Raw genomic sequence first — 24,076 nt, 5'->3', positions numbered from 1 at the left:
CTCACCCACCCACCTCCCTTACTATGGGTGCACCCCCATCAAAATTAACCCTATGGCAACAAGGGTGAGTAATCACAGTCACCCTGGCTATTCAGTGAAGGCGGGGGGGGTGGTTAAACCCGTTCAGTTCAACAGAATAAGTCAGCTCTATTGTAGTCAGCCACATGTCTGAACCATCCCTGTTTACAATAAAACAAACACATTTTTAGGATATTTTTCCCCCTCCCACAGCATACATTTCAGCCTTTTTTTTTTTCTGCTGTAAATGGGTCTCTCTTACACAAAAGACACAAGAGCTAGGTTCTCACAAACAATTTTTTTTTATTTAAAAGACATACAGCTCCTTGAAAACAAACCAAGATGCTCCATTAAAAAAAGGAAAGAAAGAAAAAAAAACTTTAAGCTCCCTTAAGGGCCAGAGCCCTTTTAACAGAAATACAGATAGTCACAAAGCTCTTTTCAATAGATTTTTTTTTTTAAATTTACAGCTACCAAGTTTTATATCGCATGTTTGGCCCCTCACCATTTTCTAACTTAATCCTTTTAGATTTCTTACAAATAGCCTTTTTCTTAAGCAGGGTTCTGTAACTTTTTGTGCGGACGGTCAATATAACGCTCTAAGCAGGCATCTTCCGGTTTGGTCATTTTCTTTAAAACATGGTCAGGGTCTCCACTGAATTACACAGCATTTATCAAGGTCACCCCTTGTGCTAAATGTTCTTGGGTTAGGCACAGACATTGCATAGCATAACCTATGGCAATAATACTGTTTAATAAGCTTTCCAAGCACAGCTCAGCACACAGGCCCCGGAGCTTGCAGTTTATAGCCACTGAAGTCCAAGTCACACAGTCATGGTGCCGCTGGCCTGGTGCATCTATGACACAGCCCTAACCATTTTCAAAAAGCTTTTCCCTAAGACAGTGATTAAGAACAGAATAAACAGCAACGCGTACAATAGTCCGCATGACTTTTTTACGCTCACGACGTGGCACTGGCTCAGTCAGTTCCATGCCAAGCCTCCTCCTAAACTCCTCATAGCCGTCATCCTCGGAGTCCTCTTCAACATTTTGTATCGGCGTTGAGCAAAAACAAGGTGGGCCCGGTTCATCTTCGCTGCTTGGTGCAACGCTGTCCAGGGTCTCCGGGTCCTCTAGAAAGGCATCGTCTAACTGTCAAGAGATTTTTTTTTTTTAAGAAAAGAAACAGCGTAAGCACCCCACTGCTTGGTTTTTGATTTACACAATCCCTGGTTCCTAGCCCCGTTACACCCCCAACCTCGACCGTCACCTCTTAAGCATTCATTTACCTGAGCGTTGTCTCTTCCGTTCATCTTGTCCACTAGTGACTTCCCCGAGCTGTGATCACCTTCCTCCTCCCGGGGGGGTGGACAACAAGAGGCCATCACGCTCATCGCGGGGCCCCACAAGCGGCTGGGTTTCAGGGTCCGGGGTATCCATCAATGGCTGGGCCAAAGCCCTCAATCGCCCCCTCCTCCTCCTCAGAACTGTCGCTGATGTAGCGCTTTCTCCGCGGTTTGTAGAAGGCCCTCGGGGCTAAAACAAAGTCCGAAGTTCTCACGGGGGTGGTGAAGGAGTCCATGTTTCCACGATTTGTAAAACACGCGCTCTTGGTAAAAGACAGCCTCTTCCGCCTGACGCTGGGACTTATGGGGTGATGGTGCTGCACTCTGATTGGCAGAGGGGTCACATGCCCCTCTTCTGGGCGGTTCACCCCGTCCCCGAACGTGCCCTATTTTGGTCAAATCTGGTCTCCGGGCGGCCTGATTGGTAGAGGTCGGTGGGAGGAGTCGTTAGAAGGGTCACACGCGAATCGTTTCCGGTCGGGTCACCCCACCCCGGAACTCATCCTGATTGGCCAAATCTCCTCTTGGGGAGGTCCTACAGGGGCGAAACCCCTCTTGATTGGTAGAGGGTTGGGAGCAGAGTCGTTAGAGGGGTCACAAGACCCACTTCCGGATGGGTCACCCCTGCCCTGGAAATCGCCTGATTGGTCAAAGCTCCTCTTGGGGGAAGTCGTACAAGGGCGAAACCCATCCTGATTGGTAGAGGGTGGGGGGAGGAGTTGTTAGAGGGGTCACAAGACCCACTTCCGGAGAGGACACCCCGCCCCGGAACTCACCCTGATTGGTCAAATCTCCTCTTGAGGGGAAGTCCTACAGGGGCGAAACCTCTCCTGATTGGTAGAGGGCAGTGGGAGGAGTTGTTAGAGGGGTCACATGACCTACCTTGCTTCCAGTCACGTGGCAGCCTTGACCCTGGAAGTAATACCCCAGGTGGGGGCGGGACTTCCGATCAAGGGGCGGGGTCAAGGGGCCAAGGGGCGGGGTTAGGGTTTGATTGCTTCCGGCCACGTGGCATCCTTGACCCCGGAAGTAATACCCCAGATGGGGGTGGGACTTCCGGTCAAGGAGGCGGAGTCAAGGGGCAAGGTCATGGGGTCAAGGGGCGGGGTTAGGGTTTGATCGATGGTAGGCCCCCCTTGAGCTGGGGGCGGGGCTAAGGGGTCAAGGGGCGGGGTTAGGGTTTGATTGACGGTAGGGCCCTTATACTACTGTGCTACACTTAGGAAGAAAAACTGGCTTGGCAGCAGCACTACTGAGAAGTATCTGGGAGCTCTGGTGGATCAAGTCCTCAACGTGAGTCAACAGTGCGAAGCTGTTGCCAAAAAAAGCAAATGCAGTGTCAGGTTGCATTAGCAGAGGCGCAGCATGCAAGTCACAGGCAGGGATAGCGCCGCTCTACTCGGCACTGGGTAGGCCTCCGCTGGAGGCCTGTGTCGATTTTGGTCACTAGTGTATGGAAAGGCTGTCGAGAAACTGGAAAGGAACCAGAGGTGAACAACAAAGATGATCAAAGGGATGGAATGCAGGCTATATGAGCTAAGGCTGAAGGAACTGGATATGTTTATGTAACCCTTCTGCCAGGTGGAGTCATAGAATCATAGAATCATAGAATATCAGGGTTGGAAGGGACCCCAGAAGGTCATCTAGTCCAACCCCCTGCTCGAAGCAGGACCAAGTCCCAGTTAAATCATCCCAGCCAGGGCTTTGTCAAGCCTGACCTTAAAAACCTCTAAGGAAGGAGATTCTACCACCTCCCTAGGTAACGCATTCCAGTGTTTCACCACCCTCTTAGTGAAAAAGTTTTTCCTAATATCCAATCTAAACCTCCCCCATTGCAACTTGAGACCATTACTCCTCGTTCTGTCATCTGCTACCATTGAGAACAGTCTAGAGCCATCCTCTTTGGAACCCCCTTTCAGGTAGTTGAAAGCAGCTATCAAATCCCCCCTCATTCTTCTCTTCTGCAGACTAAACAATCCCAGCTCCCTCAGCCTCTCCTCATAAGTCATGTGCTCTAGACCCCTAATCATTTTTGTTGCCCTTCGCTGGACTCTCTCCAATTTATCCACATCCTTCTTGTAGTGTGGGGCCCAAAACTGGACACAGTACTCCAGATGAGGCCTCACCAGTGTCGAATAGAGGGGAACGATCACGTCCCTCGATCTGCTCGCTATGCCCCTACTTATACATCCCAAAATGCCATTGGCCTTCTTGGCAACAAGGGCACACTGCTGACTCAGTCAGCAGCAACCAGGGCCAGGTTTGATATCTAGGGGTTCCTTTCCCAGTAACCTGGGAAAATTACACACCACGCCTGGGTGCCTCTGAGAGGCAATACTTCCCCTCTCACAAGCATAGAGTCTGAGTGTAAAAAGGAAACTTTTAATGAAAGGAGGGAAGTCACCCGACATTACTTAGGGAAAATGCCACAAGCAGGATTTATAATCATAAAGCTGTGAGCAGGACGCCCACCCCAGAGTGCATGGGGCAGAGCCTTCTGCCTGATCTTGAGTCCAACAACCAAAAGTTCCTTTTCTGTGCCCCTCTCTGCTCCCTCACCACACCCCACTCACAGGGGTTGCCCTTGGTCAGAGAGGACCCCCAGGGTTCAGAGGTGCATCTGTGTGAGCTCACCTCCCACCCAGGGAAGAAGGCACCTGGCTTGCTTCAGCAGCTGAGCACTTGCTTTGGCTGGCTGCCCTGCCAGCCGCAGTTCCTCTCCCCTGGCTGTCCTGCCAGCCCCGGCTCCTCACTGCCTCACCAGCCACTCATTCACCAGCTGACTGTGAGTCCCCTTCTGCTGCTACTTGCCTTTCTGCTGCGACCTCTGCACATCAGTCTCTTAATAATTTTGATCTCTTTGCAGACTGGAAAGAAACTACCTCACCTCAAGTGATTTTGTTCTGATTGAATATTTAAAACAATAAAGAGGTTTCAAATGAAGCCTATATAGCTCTTTATTTGAACAATGGGGAGGAATAGATTAAACCAGTCTGGAAAGGACCACACACCTCCTGGCTAGAACACCTGTCCCCCACCCCTCTCACTTCCACGGGCCTCTGGCATTCGAGCCCCTGGCTTAACGAGGTCCTTTCAGCTGAGGGTGACCCCCTCATTTGGGACAGGTTAAGCACAGTTCTGCTTCCCTATATTCACAATAACACCAAAATTGGTAACAGCATTTCACTACCCCTGCATTCAGTACTAAGGTGATTTGTAACCCAACACCAGCCAAAGTTGATCACTTTGAGCAAAACACCGCTCTATCTGCTGGATAACTAAGCAGAGTAGGTATGTTCACATAAATACAGTTTGCTCTTGAAGTCTCTCTCCCTCCCAGCTAGTTGTCAGGGAAGAATTCAGCAGACCCTGCTTACATTTAGTTTGGAAAAGAGAAGATTAAGGGGGGACATTATAGCAGTCCTCAAATACTTGAAAGGCTGCCATAAAAAAGATGGAGAAAAGTTGTCCTCTCTTGCCACAGAGGGCAGGACAAGAGGCAATGGATTCAAACTACAGCGGAGCAGATTTAGAAGAAATCTCAGGAAAAACTCTGTACCTGTAAGAACAGCAGGACAATGGAACAGACTGCCTAGGAAGGTCCTGGAAGCTCCTTCCCTGAAGGTTTTCAAGAGGAGGCTGGAGCCATCTGTCTTGGGTGGTTTAGATACAACTCTTGCATCTTGGCAGGGGATTAGACTAGATGACCCTTGTGGACCCTCCTAACCCTATGATTCTAAATTGGTAGAATTTTTCTACCTTGTTCCCTGCAACTCAAGCAGGTGGGTCTGGAGTGAGAGGTTCCTCCCAAACCTAGGGGGTGTGTGATGCTCACAGTTGGAACATTCACATAACCCTTTTTTAGACATGCACTCACTCAGAACTCAGTAAATACCCAGGGTGCAAACACAACAGGGATGACTCCGCTCCATGGTTATTGGAAATGAATCCACTGAACAGCAACAAGATGCTTTCAAAGGGCTGCAGCCAGTGGGCTGGAGCTGGCGGTTGACATGGTGTAGTGAACACGCTGAAACACCAGGGAATGAGCCACTCTCCAGACATCACTGTAACAACGTCATTAGGCCAGAGCCAGTGAGATTGTGCCTGCAAAAGCTATTTTTAAGATTGGTTATTTTTCAACAAATAGGTGTTTAGGCACCTAACTCCTATTAATCACCATGGAAATTACGCATCTAAATACCTTAGAGGCTCTGGGCTTTGGTCTCTCTGCCTCAGTTTCTCATCTGTGCTCTGGGGATAATAGCTCTGCTCTGACTCCTGGGAACATGTGAGGACAAACCTGTTAGAGATCATGAGGTGCTCAGGGACTGGTGCTGGAAAAGACTCTCGACACATAATGCTGTGAATTTAAGCAGCACATTTCCAGCTGAAGATCCCATCCCTACAAGACAGCAGACATTCCCAGTGAGAGTCACTGCCATGCCGAGGGGGTGGGGCGAATAGGACCCCTGTCTGTACCACCCCCTGGGAGTCAAATCCCCAGGGCTCAGGTGGGTGATGGGGCAACCTGGCTGCCAGGCTCACTCACTCCCCTCCCTCTCCACAGAGATCCGGGAAGCCTTCAAAGTGTTTGACCGGGATGGGAATGGCTTCATCTCTAAGCAGGAGCTGGGCACAGCCATGCGCTCTCTGGGCTACATGCCCAATGAGGTGGAGCTGGAGGTCATCATCCAGCGGCTGGACATGGATGGTAAGTCTCACCTCTCCTGTCTCTTCTGCCCCTGGGTGTGGCACTGCCCCTCAGACCCTAGGACCTTCCTGGGACCCACCCCTGTGACAGGCCTGCCCCTCATTCCCTTGAGACTTCTCCCACATTCCTTCCTACTCCATCCTCTCTCCCTCTTTCAGCCCCGTCCCCTGTTCTCTTTGGAGGGCAATGTCTCTGGTCCTCAGCACCCCTGCTCTTAGTACATGAAGATGGCAGGGCCAGGAAAGCCCTCCTGGGTAGCCCATTCTGATTCCCTACCCAGGCAGGACGTCTCACTGCCTCGCTGGGGTCTGGGTACCTGCAGCATCTCAGCCAGCAGGGAGAATCACAGACCACAGAAATGGAGTCATAGGTGCTGGAACTAGGGATTCTGGGGAGGCTGCTGCACTTCCTGGCTTGCAGTGGTTTCCATTATATCCAGGGTTTACAGTTTGGTTCCAGGGTTCTCAGCCCCGCTCTATACAAATTGTTCCAGCCCCCCTGTGTGGGATCGTAATCCACCCAGCTCAGCCTGCTCCCCATGCCCCCGTGCTATCACAATCACATTAGCCCGAGCAAACCCCGCTCTGCCCGAGTGTCCCTTTGCTCTCTCCACTGAATTCCTCACTCCCTCTCCTACCATTGCTGTCGTCTCTCTCCGGCTAGCTTTCTTTCACATTGTCTTTCTCATTTTGGGTTTCTCTCCAGCTCCCTCTCCCACCACCTCTTCATCTTTCACTTTCTCTCAGCCCCCTTCCCCCCCCCTCCCCATTCACTGGCTCCATCTCTCATGGCTCCCTGGCCACCTCTCAGGGTCCCTCATACCCCCCCCGCCAAGTAACTCTCATTGACACATACCCTGCAGCGGGTAATCGTACCCCTTATCATTCTTCTCCTCCTTTATCTCTCTCCCTCTCTCCTGTGCTGCTCCATTCTGTCTTCCTGCACTCCGCTGTCTCGCTGGTGTGACTCTGATGCAAGCCACATTGCCAAAGCGATCACAGATTTGATGTCGCCAGCTAAAGAGAATATTTTCTTTGGGAATGGATCTAATCTCTCTGCTGTAAAAGGCGACAGCTCAATGAAATATGCTCAGGTGTGTGAGTGTGACTGCAACTGTCCGAGTATGGGATGGATATGCTGCCTTCCTCCGTAGCCCCTCACGCTGCCTCTGCCCTCTGCCGCAGCAGAGATGGAGCTATGCTGTCAGCTCGCCAGCTCCTGTCTTGAAGGACCTGGGCCAGTGGGAAAGGAAATGCAGCTGATCCACATTCCAGGGGCTGCTCCTTTTCTCTAGTTAGTTTCCATTTTTGCTGCCATCTCCTCATTGCAAGCACCTGATCCTTCTTGCCCTGTTACATTTTAAACATTTGTTAAAAAGGTGGACGGCAGCTGGTTATAGGCCCAGTATTTAGATTTGTGTGAGATGTGGAAATGTGTGTACCGCAGTGCCTTCCGGGACGTGCCCATCGCAGGAAAAGTAGCCTACTACTGCTACCAGGTGACGATATCGCTCCTTTAGTTCAAGCGACGGAGCGCTGATCTGAAGGCCTAGGGTTCAAACCCCCTGCTGAGCCCTGTACAGGGCTCTTCCATCTGTCGGAATTTTTTTTGCTGAAAGCAGTTTTAAATGACACCTTCCCCTGCAGCATGGGGAACAAAAACATCACAGTGCTATGGTCAGCCCCAGAGCCCGGAAGTGATATTGACCAGCCGACAGTCGTTTCGCTGTCAAAGCTGCGTGCAGTGAAAAAATAAGCAACATGAACAGTGAACAATAAATTAGATTTCAATAAACCCTTTCAGGTTTAATCATCTAAAGTGCTCTTGGTAACAAGGATATGAGGAAAATGCAAATATCTGTGTGCGTGCACGTGGACGGTGCCCATTTAGGGAGTCAGCCAGCGTAACATTGGAACCAGAGTGCATTTTGATCTCGGTTTCCTGTGACACCATCTCTCCCTCCCACATCTCTCAAACTGGACCCGGAGTGGAGTCAGCAGTCCCTCCTGTGACAGGAGAGTCCAGACCAGGATATCGGGAGACCCTGTGTGGCAACCCTGGGCAGTGTGGGCTGGGAGCTGCAGAACCAGAGAGAACTCCAGTGGGTGTCTGTGCCCAGCAGCCTTGTAAAACAATTCCCTTGAACTCATCATAGTTAAGTCCTGTCTCTTCTTCCATGAAGAATCCATCACTTTCCCTTATCTAACTGGTTGCTATCAGAACCCCTGGCACCAGACAGCACTGTGTCATGAGTCTGGGCTTGTTTTATGGATGAGCCTTTGCCCTCCCTCCCAGTCTCACTGTGACCTCCTCCCCTCCAGACTATTCACCATGCTGCCTCTCAGGCCACCTTCATCCTTCCCAGAAACGCTCATCAGCTCCCTTTAGTGCAACAGACTCAGCGTCTCCCAAGCCCTGTGGCACCTCCTACATCTCTGACCTTGTCTTCTGCTTTCCCAGCCACTCCCAGGTCTCCTCCCAATCCCCTCACCTTCCTGCCCACCTTCCACCCTGCTGCCCTGTAACCTTGGCAGGGCCTCTCACCATGAACCTCTCACCTACTTCAAGTCTCCCCCTAAAACCCACCTCTTCCAAAAATACTTCCCCCTCCCTCTCCTCCTGGGCCATTGCTTCTCTCATCTGTGTTAGGAGGGGTAGAGAATATCTCTGCCTTTGTAAGGAGCTGGGTACCTCTACAATGCACTATAAATACTTAATATAAATATTCATCATCATCATCATCATCATCATCATCATGTCGGCTGTGATGATATGTGAGCTTTGTTTAGTGGAATTTAACGAGCTGGTGTGACTACTAATTTGCAGCCTGTTTCTCAAAGGCTGGGAAGAGCTAAGTGTCAAGGCTCCAGCCCAGCTCTGCTGCACTGGCTTTGATCGGCTCTGCTTCTGTCAGTGCAGCCTCGTGGGCAGCGGTATGATCGCAGATGGTATCATGTAGCCCAGTGAGAGCTGGAGGGGATCAGAGAGCCTTAGGCCTGAGATCCAGAACTGCTGGATTTGTTTCCTTGCAACAGATGATAATGTTACCAAGATCAACAGCAACATAAAGACTGCAGGGCACATGCTGCCAGCCAGATGTATGCCTACTGCATAGATACCACACCCTGGCAAGTAAATAAAGGAGGGACTTGGGGTGAGAGTCTGTGCTGGGCCTTCAGAAGGGGCATCCAAGATGGCTTTGAGGTTCTGGGCTGCTCTAGGGGCTCTGTGGCCCCCATCAGAAATTAGAGCAGCCCAAGGGGTGCTCTAATTTATGGAACCCTCCCAAGTGCTGCCTATGCAGTGCCTGCAGCAGAGCAGAATCCTTATGGAGGGGTGAGCTATGGAGATGCTCCCTCCATGCCAGGGCTTGCAATGGGCACTGCATAAGGCTGGGTACGGCAACTCTGCACCATCCCTGCATTGCAGGCCTCCTCCCCCAGCCCCTTGCTGCACAGTTTCATCCCCTATGCATCAGCACAGCAGCATTTAGACACTGGGGCAAGGGACCGAATCAGTCCCTTTGTTTTTCCACAAAATGGGCTGGACTCTGGTCTCGCTGACATGGATATAATCTGGAGCAGCTCCACAGAGTGATGGAGATCAGAGGTGGGTCTACAGTCATTTGATCACTTTAAAATCTGCACCTGTCGCTCTTTTACTGATCTCGGACCTTAAACAGCATGTTAATTTATTGGACGGTGGGGGGTTCCTAACTTTTAAAAGCCCTTCAGGCAAGGCTGCCAGGTCACCACCTCCCTCCATCATTAATTTTTAGTGCCAGCACTGGAGACCAAAGTTCTCTTTATTCACAGGACAGATACAGAACAGACAAATGCAGGGCAAGCACCCCTCTGCCCTACCCCACCAATGTGGGTCAGCCCTGCCCTGTAGGGGTCCAGTCCTGGGAGAGAAGGAAGTTCAGTCTCCAAACATCATTCTCTCCCTGCTCAGAATGCCATTAACAAGGCCAATTAAGCCAGTTGTGGAGGTGGTTTTGTGAGATCCCAACTCATTACACACAGGCCCCCTCCAAAGGCCCCCCCCAAGCCAGCCACCCTGCCCCCCATCCGCAAGGTCTTTGTCCAGTGGACAGACTTGTCACAAAGCTTTGTTTGTGGTGATGCATGGCCCCTTGAGCACTGGAGAGCTAGGCCTGCTGGTATAGAACAGACACCTGATTCCAGAGAGGGCAGCAGCTCCATTTCCAACACCCCCCAGCCTCTTTAAAGGCTTCCCGACCATGTGGAAGAGGACCACGCTCAGGAAGTGTGGCACTGGTCTGCCATGCCTGATTCCCGCCCCCCCCACACACACACACAACCTGGGAATGTTCCTGGCCCTCCTGAGATAGGTTCAGAAATTGAACTCCCTGCATTTGGGGTGTTCTGTTTCCAGCCTCATCGGGCTTGTACAGGGATTGAGAGGTTCCCTTCACACTGGCTCTTTACTAAGAGGATGATTTAGAAAGAGCATTTCAGCCATGTGCACACAGACTGAATTTGTGGGGCATCCACACTCTTCCCTCCTGCACCCTGTGCTCCTCCCTCCAAGTTCCATGCAGGTTGCTACAGTGGGGAGGGGACAGTTTTAAACACTGCTCTGTTCCTAGAAGACTCGGCCTCATTAGCTAACATCTTTCCTTTCTGGACTGGTTAAATGTACAGGTGTTCCAGCTTCCCATCCTCTTCTAGTAGCACTCCTCCTGCAGCATCCCTAGAGCTCGGCTGTCCCATCTTCCCTGGTGACCCCTCCCCAGGTTCTGATCCCCAGTTCACCACCGGCACTGTCACAGGAGCGCGCCATCTGCTCCAGGCTCTGCTCTCCAGCTCAGCCCTTTCCTTGTGTCTCAGAACCTCAGCAATGAGGTGGGATCAGAGTTTCCTGTTGACCTTTGCTGGCAACAGTTCAGGGAGCCCTTCAATCTTTGGGTTTTTGTCTGAGTGTCCTCTTAGGGTCTGACCCTGCTGGCGGGCTGCAGTTCTGGGGAGGGCCCTGCTCTCAGTGACAGCTGAAGGAAGCTATCCGTATAAAGGAGAGAATTAATGCTGGCATCCCCTAATAATTTCCCAGAGGCTGCCAGCTCTGCTGGCACAGGCCCCAGATCTCTGGGATGGATATTAACGAGTCCCGGAAGGAGGCTGTAGCCCTGTCTTGCTGCCCACAAGTCTCCAGGATATTGGCCTTCCTGCTACGTGAGCCCACAAGCACATTCCCCTAATGGGACCTCCATACCTGCTTGCTCTGTGGCAGCGGGGGGAGAGCCAATCGGAGGCTTTTGCACAGTTACTGTGACTCTGAGACTCTAAGGCCAGAAGGAACCATCATGATCACCTAAATCTGACCTCCTGCATATCACAGGCCCAGAGCCCCACCCTCCCACTGCTGTAACAGACCCCTAACCTCTGGCTGAGTTACTGAAGTCCTCAAATCATGATTTAAAGACTTCATATTACAGAGAGTTCACCATTTACACTAGTTTTAAACCTGCAAGTGACCCATGCCCCAGAGGAAGGCGAAAAAACATCAGGGTCTCTGCCAATCTGATCCAGTGCCTGTGTCCTGGGGACATGTCTAAAGTACAGGCAGGAAGGAGAGCTACAGAAATGATCAAAGGTTTAGAAAACCTGACATGTGAGCGAAGGTTTAAAAATGGGCTGTGTTTAGTCTGGAGAAAAGAGGACTGAGGAGGGACCTGATAACATTCTTCAAATATGTTAAGGGCTGTTAAAAAGAGGATAAGCTATTACCAGCAGGAGAGTGGGGTGGGGGGAGGTATTTTTTCATGCTTTGTGTGTATAAAAAGATCTTCTACACTTTCCACAGTATGCATCCGATGAAGTGAGCTGTAGCTCACGAAAGCTTACGCTCAAATAAATTGGTTAGTTTCTAAGGTGCCACAAGTACTCCTTTTCTTTTTGCGAATACAGACTAACACGGCTGTTACTCTAAAAAGAGGATGGCGATCAAGTGTTCTCACAAGATGAGCAGAGGGTCATCTCCGGCTGAGATCATTCCCTATCTCCTCTGCTCATGTCTCTCTCACTTGGGTTGTTCTCTCTTCCTTTTTCTCTGTCCTCTTTATCTCGCTCTCTCTCTCCTTCACCCCATTCTGTTTCCCTCCCATCTTTCTGCCTGTCATCTCTTAACATCTCCTCTGCATCATGCTCTCTCCTTCTCGCTTACCCTTCGAGCCACATGATAGGCAAGAGCTCATGCTCACACGAACTCACCAGGTGCCGAGGGCTTAGTCCATAGTGCTTGTGTGGCTCACACTATCCCTGCCTCTGTCCCCCAGGCCACCTGCCCCTTCCAGCTGCCACAGATCTTGCTATGCAATGGCATGGATGCTCTGTGCTGTGCTGATCAGTGGGGGACTCCCTAGCACCAGCCCAGAGACTGTATCTGGCCCGTTAACAGGGCTGCATTTGGAAATCAGTGTTTGGCCCAAGCAGCCCACCCTGCTGGGTGAACCGTGCAAGAGAGCATTCCCACGCACCGCGTCCTCTGAGCCGGGTGACAGGGGGCACAAAAGCCACTGGGCAGAGTTCCGGCCCGTCAGAACTTCAGAGCTGTTTGAAGGGTTCAAAACTGACCCATTTTTCATCTATGCAAAATGTTGTATTTATTTTAAATTGAATATTGAAAACACCACAGACATGGTTATCAAAAAATTAATCTTTGGTAAAACATTTCGACCCAAAATATCGGGGAGGAGGGATGGGCAGGAGCTTTTTTGAAAACAAACCCCAGAAGATTTACTTCCGATTGTAAGCGCTTGGGGCAGGGACTGCCCTTTGCTCTGGGTCTGACCAACGCTTCGCACAATGGGGGCCAGGCCAGGGCCGGGGCTCTGAGGTGCTACCTCAACACAAATAATATTTTGACAGTGTCAATAATTTTTCTTGAAAAAACGACTCAGTCCGGGGAAGGTGCCAGTTTTTCATTGAAAATGAACCTTTCTGTTCAAACTGTGCCAACCTCTCGCCCGCCAGAATCTCACTGCCCCTGTCTCCGGCTGTGCTCCTGCCTCGCAGCCCCCGGGCTGCCCCCGCAGAGTGCTTGTGGGCTGTTGAGCCCTGAGCTCCTCGCTCTTTCATCCAAGTTCAGCATATTTTCTTTAGGACACACGATCTGCTGCCTTTCTGCAAGTCCCTGTTTCCACTGCTCCCAGCCCTGGGCCTGATTCTCACCGACACCAGCACCGAGTGGGTGGGAAAAGCTACTCAGTCTGACCGGGAGCATTTCATGCCCCTTTGCACAGGTCTAGGTGTTGGGCAATGCAAATCAGGCCCTCGTTTCCACGTACCCCAGCATCTCTCTCTGCTCAGGACCAGTCTCCCCTGCCCCTACACCTGATTCTCTTGCAAGTTCCTTTTATCCCATTCTCCCTTTACCACCCTCTGTCTCTCTCCTCTTCAGTCCCTCGTCCATAGCTATTGGGTCCCATAGGACTTGTGGTGGGGGAGGGGCTAGGGAGGGATTTGGCCTGTTCCCATTTTCCCACAGGCCTCTAGTGCTGGTGCCCCCTGCTGGTGGTTCATGGGAAGAGACAGCACTGAGGGGGCAGGGGTGGATCTCTCCATCGAGGCCTGGGGAAGGGGCAGGATGCCCCCCAGCGAATCACACTGGCCATGTCCCCATGCCAGAGATGGAGCCCCTGGATCAGCAGCCCCAGGAGGTCTGTGATTGCCACCCCCCAGGGCAAACCATTAGCATGGGTCAGAAAACAGGGGACCCCTCCCCCTATCCCTACCCCCCGACAGTTTGACAACATGGGAAAATCATTTGGTCGATGTTCTCAGAGGGAAATGCAACTTTTAATTGAAAACAATGTTCCAGTTTGGGCTGAAATCAGTTTGGGTTTGGCTGGAAAACGTACACACACGCCACCAAAGGGGGAGAGAAGACAGAGTTCCAACGAGTGTCCCACCTGCACCAGGGGAGGTAACTTGTGCCTCTTTCTTTCCCAGGGGACGGGCAGGTGGATTTTGAGGAGTTTGTGACGTTACTGGGGCCCAAGCTCTCCACCTCGGGGATCCCTGAGAAGTTCCATGGCACAGACTTCGACACCGTCTTCTGGAAGGTAGCTGGTGCCCCATCCATGGTCCTCTCCACACCCTGCCTTCGCCCTGACGCCTCCACTTAGATCCCCAAACCTGGGGTGGGAGAATCAGGGACACAGAGGGAGAGCAGATCCCAAAGTTACTCCAGGCCTAGAAGTACAGACTGCTCCCTGTCTCCCCCCAGGTCCCTGGGGATCTGCCATGGAAGGAGCAGCCAGTGCTGGGGGAGGCAGATGCACCATACAGAGGAGAGGCCCTGGTAGGACAGCACCCATGGAAGTTCCTCATTTGCGGGGGCCCCAGCAAACAGCCACTGCCTGTACCAGCCACAGCAGGCTCCGATGTGGACCCTCTATTCCCAAGAGCCCCACGGGGCAGCTGAGGGGGTCCGTGCGATCAGGGAGGCAGACAGCCCGAGGGGGCGAGGAGAGGAGGGATAAAGGGAACGCGGCCGGAGGCAGGACGTGCCCAAGGAATGCTCATGGGCCTCCCTGGGGAACCGACGCTGACCCCGCAGCTCCTACCCGGCCTGTGGTGCCGGCAGCACGGACACGCCGCAGCCCTGTGCCCCACAAGGTGTGTGACTGCCCTGGCCCCTCGGCTCCATGCACCGGACCCCCAACAGCCAGCTCCCCCGTGCACACCCCAGCCGCTGGTGGCCAGCGTCAGCGCATCGTCCACACCCCGGACGCGCCGTTACGGCAGCGCGCTCCGCAGACTCGGCCGTGACTGCCCCGTCCACGCCTGGTCGTAGGGAGCCCCTGGGGGTGACACGGGGCGGCACAGGTTGTGTTTCACAGACGCTGCACTGACAACTGCCATAAGCCCAGGCAGAGAGCCCCACAAAGAGCACTGACCCCCACCCCACGCCCCCCACCCATGAGCCCACCCCAGCACCTGTGTCTGCTGCAAACCCCACTTGCTGTTCTTGGAAGGGATCCTGGGCGTGGGAGGGAGTTGGCCGTGACCACGCCTCCTTTCTGTAACCAGAGAAGTGAAGGAGCAAGCCCTGGGACCGCCTCACGCCCACTCCTCCCTTGCTCAGGAGAGAAGCATCTTAGGGGCAGGGCCGGTCCAGGCACCGGGGTTCCAAGCGGGTGCGTGGGGCGGCAGTCAGGAAGGGGCGGCAGAGTTTCCGCGGACGAGGCAATTCGGCGGCAGCTTCTCTCTCTCCTGCCAGCCGTAGCGGCAACAGGCTTTTTCACTGCTTGGGGCGGCAAAAACAGTAGAGCCGGCCCTGCTTAGGGGAGCCTCTTCTTTAATGTGGCTCAGCTTTGTTTTGACATGAGCAGCTGTCACTTGCTGCCTCTGGATCAACCCCACCTTTGGCCCAGCCCCGTTGGTCTCAGGAGGGTTATGGAAGGGTACATCCTGGCCTCTTTCTGATTTGCACTGTTCCCCAGGAGCCTAATTCGCCCATCTTTAGCATCTCCAGGAGCCTCTCCTCGGGGTGGCTCATCAGCTCTCCTTGGACACATCACGCCTGGTGCACGCTCACACTGCAGAACCCAGGGCAAGGGTTAGTTTGCATTTTCCTGGTTGGGGGGTTTCCTCTTTGTGCTGCTTTAACTCCTAAAAAGGGGAGAGTCAGGGTCCAGATGGGAAAACTGGACTCAGGGCCCCTGACTCCAGCCCTATAGGAGCAAAGAGCTCCTGGTGTCAGTGTGACTAGGGGCAGGTGGGGTGCGCTCTACGGCGCAACAGTCCAGTCTTTGCTCCATCCTGCACTCTGGCAGGGCAGCTGCCGATCTGTGACATTGCCGTCATGCTTGTCAACCACACTGTGGGCCTCCCCTGGCTCCCCTTCCGCCCCACTGCCCGCATGGGACTCAATGCGTCCCTGCCCTCAATGGTGAGGTCACATGACAGCCATGACACCACACATGCTGCATGGCGGCCAGGTTTTGGGGACCACGGCGCCAGGCCTGTGCTCTCTGGGTGCGACTGGCAACATGCCAGTCCCGTGCCCCGTGTGAGATCAGCGGCTGCTGCGCTGAGGCCATGCTCCCTGCATGACCAGAGGCCTGTGGTGGTGACTGAGCAGTGACAGCCGTGCCACGCGCTGCTCCCCATGGCACACAGCTGGAAATCCCATGATGCCCAGGGGAGATCACGGGACATGGCGCGGCTCCTGCAATCCCCCCCTGAGGGGTCCGTGTGCTGCTTCCCCTCGCCACAGTGCGACATGCAGAAGCTGACCGTGGATGAGCTGAAGCGGTTGCTCTATGACACCTTCTGCGAACACCTGTCCATGAGGGACATTGAGAACATCATCATGACGGAGGAGGAAAGCCACATGGGCAATGCAGAGGAGTGCGCCGTCGACGTGGAGCGTAAGTGACTCTCCCCCAGCCCTGGCAGCTCCAGGCTGCCGCTCACTATTGGTCCCATAGTGCCTAGGAGCATGGCCCAAGCCCCATGGTGCTAGACTCCAAACAGACACGGAACTCAACATGCCCCAAGGAGCTTACAATCAGCATCCAGGGGCTTGCTGTCCATCTCTGGTGCTGCCTGGAGCAGCCAGACCAGGGTAAGGAGTGAACCATACTTCAGTCCCTGATCCCCCGTCATCTGCCCTCATCAGCCACCTTGCCCCTACAGAGTTGTCTGAGGAAGTGGGGAGCAGGCGGGTGGGCTTGTTGAGATGCATCACGTGCGAATACAGGACACTGGGCTGTTCCTCTCCCCGCTGCCCGGCTCTGCCCCTCAGGTCAGGGGGCGACCCAGGAGCATGAGACGGTCAGGCCCTGGTGGGTGTGCAGTCTGAGTTGAGTGGCCTTTTCACATCCGCCCTCAGGACCAGGACCAGCCCCACCAGGGCAGAGGGGATGTTTACCTCCCCAAACACTCTTCAAGGGACCCCAAACTGTTGCTAGGAAGGCAGAGATAGATCCCAGGTTAACCCATACTAAGCAGAGCAAAGCAGCATCCTTTATAGAAATCACAGCAAAATACTGACAGAACCCAAATTTTACTTCTTTAAAACTCTTAAAATCCAAGATTTTCCAGGGACCTGTCTAGCCCCCAATTCCTAGAAGTCTGTTTGGCTTTTAAATAGCACCATCCCAGGCCCACATTCCCCCTTTCAGAACCAGGACGAGGTATACAACCTGTCAGCCCAGGGAATAACAAAAATGATTGCAGCCCTGGAGAAAATCCCATACAAGGAGCAATTGAAAGGATCTTGGGCTGTTTAGTTTAGAGAGGAGACAAATAAGAGGGGCCATGGCAGAAGCTAATGTCTAGAAGGACAGCTGACCTGTTCCACCCCAGAGATGGCTGCATTTTGATAATGGTAAGGTAAGGTCTTATCATGCAGCAATGTAATTGCCTAAGGGAATCAAAGAGCACTTACTGATTTCTAACTGTACACTCCTCTCTCATTAGGGGATTCCCTGCACTCTGACTGGCTGAGGAGTTCTGAGTTGTATGAGTGTAGAGTTATTTATCAGTCACAGTACAGTATGCAAATCCCAGTGTTCTGATTGCCTAACAATGCCGTGATTGTCAGCCAATAACCGCATAGGGCTTTGTACTTTCTTGAGTAGATATATTACAATTATGCAAATATATCTGCTCTGATTGGCTGCAGTAAATCCCTCTGCATTGATTGGCTACTGCTCTCAATGTGAGGCCCTCAAATATGGCTGATTAATATGTGGCTCACCCGTCCGCACCCTGTTCACCAGCACACCCAAGAGAATGTCAAGTCCTCACATTCTGGACATGTACATATGGAAGCTTCTGAGCTCCCCGTATTCTATACACATCTCATGGAGGTCACCACCTTCTGCCCACATATACTTCATGTTTCCGACATGTCACCCTGGCTAGTCACGTGTACACCACCAAGGTCACAATTCCATACAGAATCCACACACGGTGGAGGTCACTGCATTCTATGCACATGTGGCTGGTGGAGATCATTGTGTTCTGTGCACATGTGGCTCGTGGAGATCACCATGTTCCATATCACTGTGTTTCACGCCCACATGAACTGTGGATGTTGCTGCCCCACTAAGGCTGATTCAGTGAAAGCAGCACAGTCTCTAGGCTCATCCACTGCAGAGACCATTGAGATCTTTGTGCATCTAGAACATGGTGACTTTTGCGAGTACCCAACATCACAGGCCTTCTGGGTGAGGAAAGGCGCCTACATGCTGCCCGATGCCTCTCCCTGAGGAGCCAGCGACTGCACCAGCCAGAGAGACTGAGCCCTATTACTCCCTTTTTTAAAAATGTTAATTAAGAAAGTGACTGTTCTACTCTGGCTCTGGGCTGCTCAGAATGTTAATGCAGCAGGAGGCCACTTGGGTGCTTCGCGGGCCAGCTGCTGCTCTGCATGCCAAGTGGCAGAGCACCATGCCAGGGCTTCGCAGCAAAGCCACCTGGCATCAAGCAGGGAGCCTTCACTGGGACTCCCGCACCTGCAGCATCCCAGGTAGGGGATGCCAGGGACTTCCTAGCAGGCAGGACTGCAAGCAGGGAGAGCAAATGGAAGGAAGCAGAAGGCTGCCTGAAGTCAGTGTGTGTGAAGGGTGCGGATGAATCTTTGAGATGAGCCTGGGACTGGGGGGTGACAGAGGACACCAAACTAACCTGCATCTCCCCTTCCTCCCTCTCCCTCTCTCCTCTCCTTTCCACCTGTAGCCTGCTCAAACCAGCAAATCCGACAGACGTGCGTCCGGAAGAGCCTCATCTGCGCCTTCGCCATCGCTTTCATCATCAGCGTCATGCTGATCGCCGCCAATCAGGTGCTGAGGAGCGGGATGAAGTAGCCCAGACAGACAGACTGCTTAGCAGAAGAACAAAGACAGACAGACATATATAAATAAATATGTATATATATATATTATAGAATATATACACAAAGGGGGGAGGAAAAAACCAAACTATTCCTCCATGGAACGTGTCCTGTGCACACCCACCAACTCCTCACCCACATCCGCCCTTCCCCGAAACGGGGCCATCGTGTCTGCTGAGCACATGGGTTCCCCTGGGGCGGCTCCCACTCGCCTTGGGGCAAGAGAGGTCGCTTGGACGCGCATGGCTGTTTGCGGAACGTTTAGACTAAAACAAGTGCATGTACCGTGCATGGAGTCCCCCCCCCCCCCATCTGAGTGATGCAATAGCGTGTGCTTTTATAACCGGAGATTAGAGTCCTATCAGATATATAATATATTCTATATCTCTATATTTATGATAAACCAAAACATCCCGTAAGCAATACACACTCATCGAGATTTTCTATTTGAGATTCGGGCATTGCATGGACCTCAGTAACAAGGGCTGGATTCCACCATCTCCCCATAACCACCTCCACAGGTCCCAGAAACCACACACTGTTCACCCCAGCTGTGCAGCTGTTGTCATCAGGAAGTCTGTTGTATATGGCCCTGGGTGTGAGGGCATGGGCAAAGACAGGCTGCAGGAATCGTCAGGTTTTACACTCAGTCTGTACTGCAGCTCAGGCCCTGTTACCATCGGAAAATCCACATGTGAGACATTCCCTAGCTGCTCATGCCAGGACGTGGCTAAAGCTTCCTGTCGGAAAGGGGCATCCAGGCTCGTTGAGGGAGCTCACACTGGGCATGACTCATCTGCTTTTGGCCTGTTCGGCCCCCTCTGGGACTGTCCTACAGACTGCGCCCAATTGCCCCCATGTTCCAGTTTGGCCTAGTGGACAGACCGGTGGGCTGGGACTTGGGTTCTATTCCCAGCTATACCATGGGCTTACTGGATGACCTTAGGTAAGTCTCTGTGCCTCAGTTTCCCCAGCTGTAAAATGGAGATAATGATACTTACCCTGATTAAAAGTGCTGTATAACAGCTGGGTTATTAGCCCAGTAACCCTCTGGGCCCCACAGATAGTCATCCATTGTGGAATGTAGCTCGCCATAGTCTGTCTTTGATCACATCACCACCCCACTTTGAGAGGGAGCTGCCTCAGCTCTCAGCCCCTCTGGCTTGGTAAGTGAGTGTCCTGCCTGGAGAGCCACTTCTGAACTGCCTTCCTGACACAGCCCTCTCATCCCATGTCACCTCCATGTACTCCCTCCCTGTGTCCGTTCCTGACCACCAGACACACTCATGCCCCTACAGCCTGGATGTAGCATCAGACCAGTGTGGGTTTGGGTTTCTTTTTTTTAATTTTATTTTCAATCCAAATAAAAATGGAATTTATGAACTGATCTGGGCATGACCAAGTCCAACTGTGATTGGGAGTGATCCTGACCTGGGGAAAATCCTGCAGAGTGCTGAGGGGGGAATGGACCCACAGCACCCCGGCGGCCTTTCTATGGGACACAACCGGGGCATGCACAGCTCCAGGTGGGAGAGGGCAGAGGGGCTGGGAAATGAGGACAGCTGGTGCTGGAGCTTTAGGTGGGAATCGTGAGTGCATCGGGGGTACAAGGGTGTGTTGGGTGGGGGGTGAGGAGTAGGTCAAGTCTGAGTGGTTACAAAGGGAAGTTGGTGGAGCTGAGGGGTGTGTTGGAGGTGACTGCAAAGGGAGGTGGGTGGGGCAGGGGGTGAATGGGGTAAGGGGCAAGGCTGGGTTCAGAGGGAGGCAAGTGGGGCGTGGGGTGAATGGGTAAGGGCATGGCTGGGTTCAAGGGAGGTAGGGGCATGGGTGTGCGGAGAGGTGGGTGTACCCCGGGTGGGTAGGCTGGAGTTAGCTGTGGCTCCATGTAACTGGCAGGTGTCTTTAGAGACACCACCTTTGAAAACAATGTTCCCTTAAGACAAACTCTTCAGGCAGCACCAGAGAGCCTGGTGTCCGCTCGTGCCCAGCCCAGTGGCACCCAGTGCCATGCCATGGCATATATGGCTGTCGTTTCACAGACAACCTTCAAAGCTGCCCTGGCCACACTGTGCTCTTCTCATTACCACTCCCAACAGGCCCATGGACCCAGGTTCCTGACCCACATGTGCTTGGTGTGTGCAGATCTGGGGGCTGGCAGCAAAATATAACCCAGACCACAGCATCAGCTGGAAACTGGGAGCAGCTTCCGTTCTGCCCAGGCGAGTTATGGCTAATGGTGGCAGCAGCCAAGTAACTTAGATTCAGAGATTCCAAGGCCAGAAGGGCCCATTGTGATCATCTAGTCTGACCTGTGTAGCACCCGCCAGAGACCTGCCCCACCCTAATTCCTAGAACCGAGCCTTTAGAGCAACATCCTGATTTTAGAATTGCCAGCGCTGGAGAATCCACCAGACCCTCAGGGAATTAGTTCAGTAGTTAATCACCCTCGCTGTTAACAAGCCTAGCTTTATTTCCAGTCTGAATTTGCCTAGCTTCAACTTTGGACCATTGTGATTGGAACAGCAGGGATCTTCCTAGAGGTGCTGCAATGTTTTCCTTCTGAGGCGCAAAAGAGAGAAAGACACCCTCTGGGGTACACAACCTTCCCCCCACACATGGTCTCCTTGTCCAGAACCACAGAACAAGCCCCACAGGCTGCCACTGGCCCATGCACATAGGAATGGCCAGACTGGGTCAGACCAAAGGTCCATCCAGCCCAGCATCCCATCCTCCGACAGTGGCCGACGCCAGGTGCCCCAGAGGGAATGAACAGAGCAGGTCATCATCCAGTGATCCATCCCCTGTCACCCATTCCCAGCTTCTGGCAAACAGGCTAGGGACACCATCCCTGCCCATCCTGGCTAATAGCCATTGATGGACCTATCCTCCATGAACTTATCTAGTTCTTTTTTGAACCCTGTTATTATCTTGGCCTTCACAACGTCCTCTGGCAAAGAGTTCCACAGACTGACTGTGCGTTGTGTGAAGAAATACTTCCTTTTGTTTAATTTCATTTAGTGACCCCTAGTTCTTGTGTTAGGAAAAGGAGTAAATAACACTTCCTCATTTAATTTCTCCACACCAGTCATGATTTTATAGACCTCTATCATACCCCCTCCTTAGTCATCTCTTTTCCAAGCTGAAAAATCCCAGCCTTATTAATCTCTCCTCATATGGAAGCTGTTCCATACTCCTAATCATTTTTGTTGCCCTTTTCTGTACCTTTTCCAATTCCAATATATCTTTTTTGAGTTGGGGTGACCAGACCTGCATGCAGTATTCAAGATGTGACCGTACCATGGATTTACACAGAGGCAATATGATATTTTCTGTCTTATTATCTATCCCTTTCTTAATGATTCCCAACATTCTGTTGGCTTTTTTGACTGCCGCTGCACATTGAGTGAATGATTTCAGAGAACTATCCACAATGACTCCAAGATCTTGGTAACAGCTAATTTAGACCCCATCATTTTATATGTATAATTGGGATTTATGTTTTCCAATGTGCATTACTTTGCATATATCAACATTGAATTTCATTTGCCAATGTTTTGCCCAGTCACCCAGTTTTGTGAAATCCTTTTGTAACTCTTTACAGTCTGCTTTGGACTTAACTATCTTGAGAAGTTTTGTATCATCTGCAAATGTTGCCATCTCACTGTTTACCACTTTTTCCAGATCGTTTACGAATATGTTGAATAGGACTGGGCCCAGTACAGACCCCTGGGGGACACCACTATTTACCTCTCTCCATTCTGAAAACTGACCATTTATTCCTACCCTTTTTTCCCCTATCTTTTAACCAGTTACTGATCCATGAGAGAACCTTCCCTCTTATCCCATGACAGCTAACTTTCTTAAGAGCCTTTGGTGAAGGACCTTGTCAAAGGCTTTCTGAAAATCTAAGTACACTATATCTGCTGGATCCCCCTTGTCCACATGCTTGTTGAGCCCCTCAAAGAATTCTAGTAGATTGGTGAGACATGATTTCCCTTTACAAAAACCATGTTGACTCTTCCCCAACAAATTATGTTCATCTATGTGTCTGATAATTCTTTTCTTTACTATAGTTTCAACCAGTTTGCTCAGTACTGAAGTTTGGCTTATTGGCCTGTATTTGCTGGGATCACCTCTGGAGCCCTTTTGAAAAATTGGTGTCACATTAGCTATCCGCCAGTCATTTGGTACAGAGGATAATTTAAATGATAGGTTACATATCACAGTTAGTAGTTCTGCAGTTTCACATTTGAGTTCTTTCAGAACTCTTGGGTGATACCATCTGGTCCTGGTGACTTATTACTGTTTAATTTATCAGTTTGTTCCAAAACCTCCTCTAATGACACCTCAAACTGGGACAGTTCCTCAGATTGTCACCAGAAAAGAATGGTTTGGGAATCTCCCTCACATCCTCAGCTATGAAGACCGATGCAAAGAATTCATTCAGTTTCTTCGCAATTGTCTTATCTTCCTTGAGTAGCATCTTGATTGTCCAGTGGCCCCATTGGTTGTTTAGCAGGCTTTCTGCTTCTGATGTTATTTTTTGAGTCTTTGGCTAGCTGTTCTTCAAATTCTTTTTTGGCCCTCCTAATTATATTTTTACACTTTATTTGCCAGAGTTTATGCTCCTTTCTATTTTCCTCAATAGCATTTAACTCCCACTTTTTACATGATGCCTTTTTAAATTATGCCTTTTTTCTCTCACTGTTTCTTTTACTTTGTTGTTTAGCCATGGTGGCACTTTTTTGGTTCTCTTACTATGTTTTACATGCACTATTGTGGTTGGTTGGGTCTTTAGCTTCCCCGGTCGGGGCTGGGTCCTGACAGGGAGCATGATGTGAACACTGATCCATGCCCCCACCCAGACTCCCTGTGTGCCCTGGGACAATTCACTTAATCGCTCTGGCCTCTGTTACCCAGGAATAGACTGGGGAGACTTCCCTCCCTCACATGATGTTGCAAGGGTAAGCACAGCAAAGAGTCTGAGACACTCAGGTATTATGGGAGTGTGATGGGGTGCCTGCCTCACACTGGGATCTCGAGGGTTAATAGAGCCCTAGGGAGGCTGCGTAAGAGGCAGCCAATCACAGAAGGACTAAAAGGAGCTGCCAATCAGGGCTGGGCTGGC

General features: G+C 51.7%; 1 protein-coding gene across 1 annotated transcript in view; it reads left to right on the top strand.

The window, feature by feature from the left end:
* The window catches only part of CABP7 (calcium binding protein 7), an 81,491-nt gene extending 61,175 nt beyond the window's left edge, over window positions 1-20,316 (top strand). The window contains exons 2-5 of the mRNA XM_037879181.2: window positions 5,935-6,078; window positions 14,052-14,164; window positions 16,324-16,477; window positions 18,795-20,316. Coding sequence (XP_037735109.1) covers window positions 5,935-6,078; window positions 14,052-14,164; window positions 16,324-16,477; window positions 18,795-18,922 — 539 coding nt within the window. The 3' untranslated portion in view covers window positions 18,923-20,316. The remainder of the gene's footprint in view (window positions 1-5,934; window positions 6,079-14,051; window positions 14,165-16,323; window positions 16,478-18,794) is intronic.
* Window positions 20,317-24,076: the final 3,760 nt, after the last annotated feature.

This window comes from Chelonia mydas, chromosome 15 (assembly GCF_015237465.2).
Source record: "Chelonia mydas isolate rCheMyd1 chromosome 15, rCheMyd1.pri.v2, whole genome shotgun sequence".
NCBI lineage: Eukaryota > Metazoa > Chordata > Testudines > Cheloniidae > Chelonia > Chelonia mydas.
The sequence above is the reverse complement of the archived record's forward strand: the minus strand, read 5'-3'. Positions and strand labels throughout refer to the sequence as shown.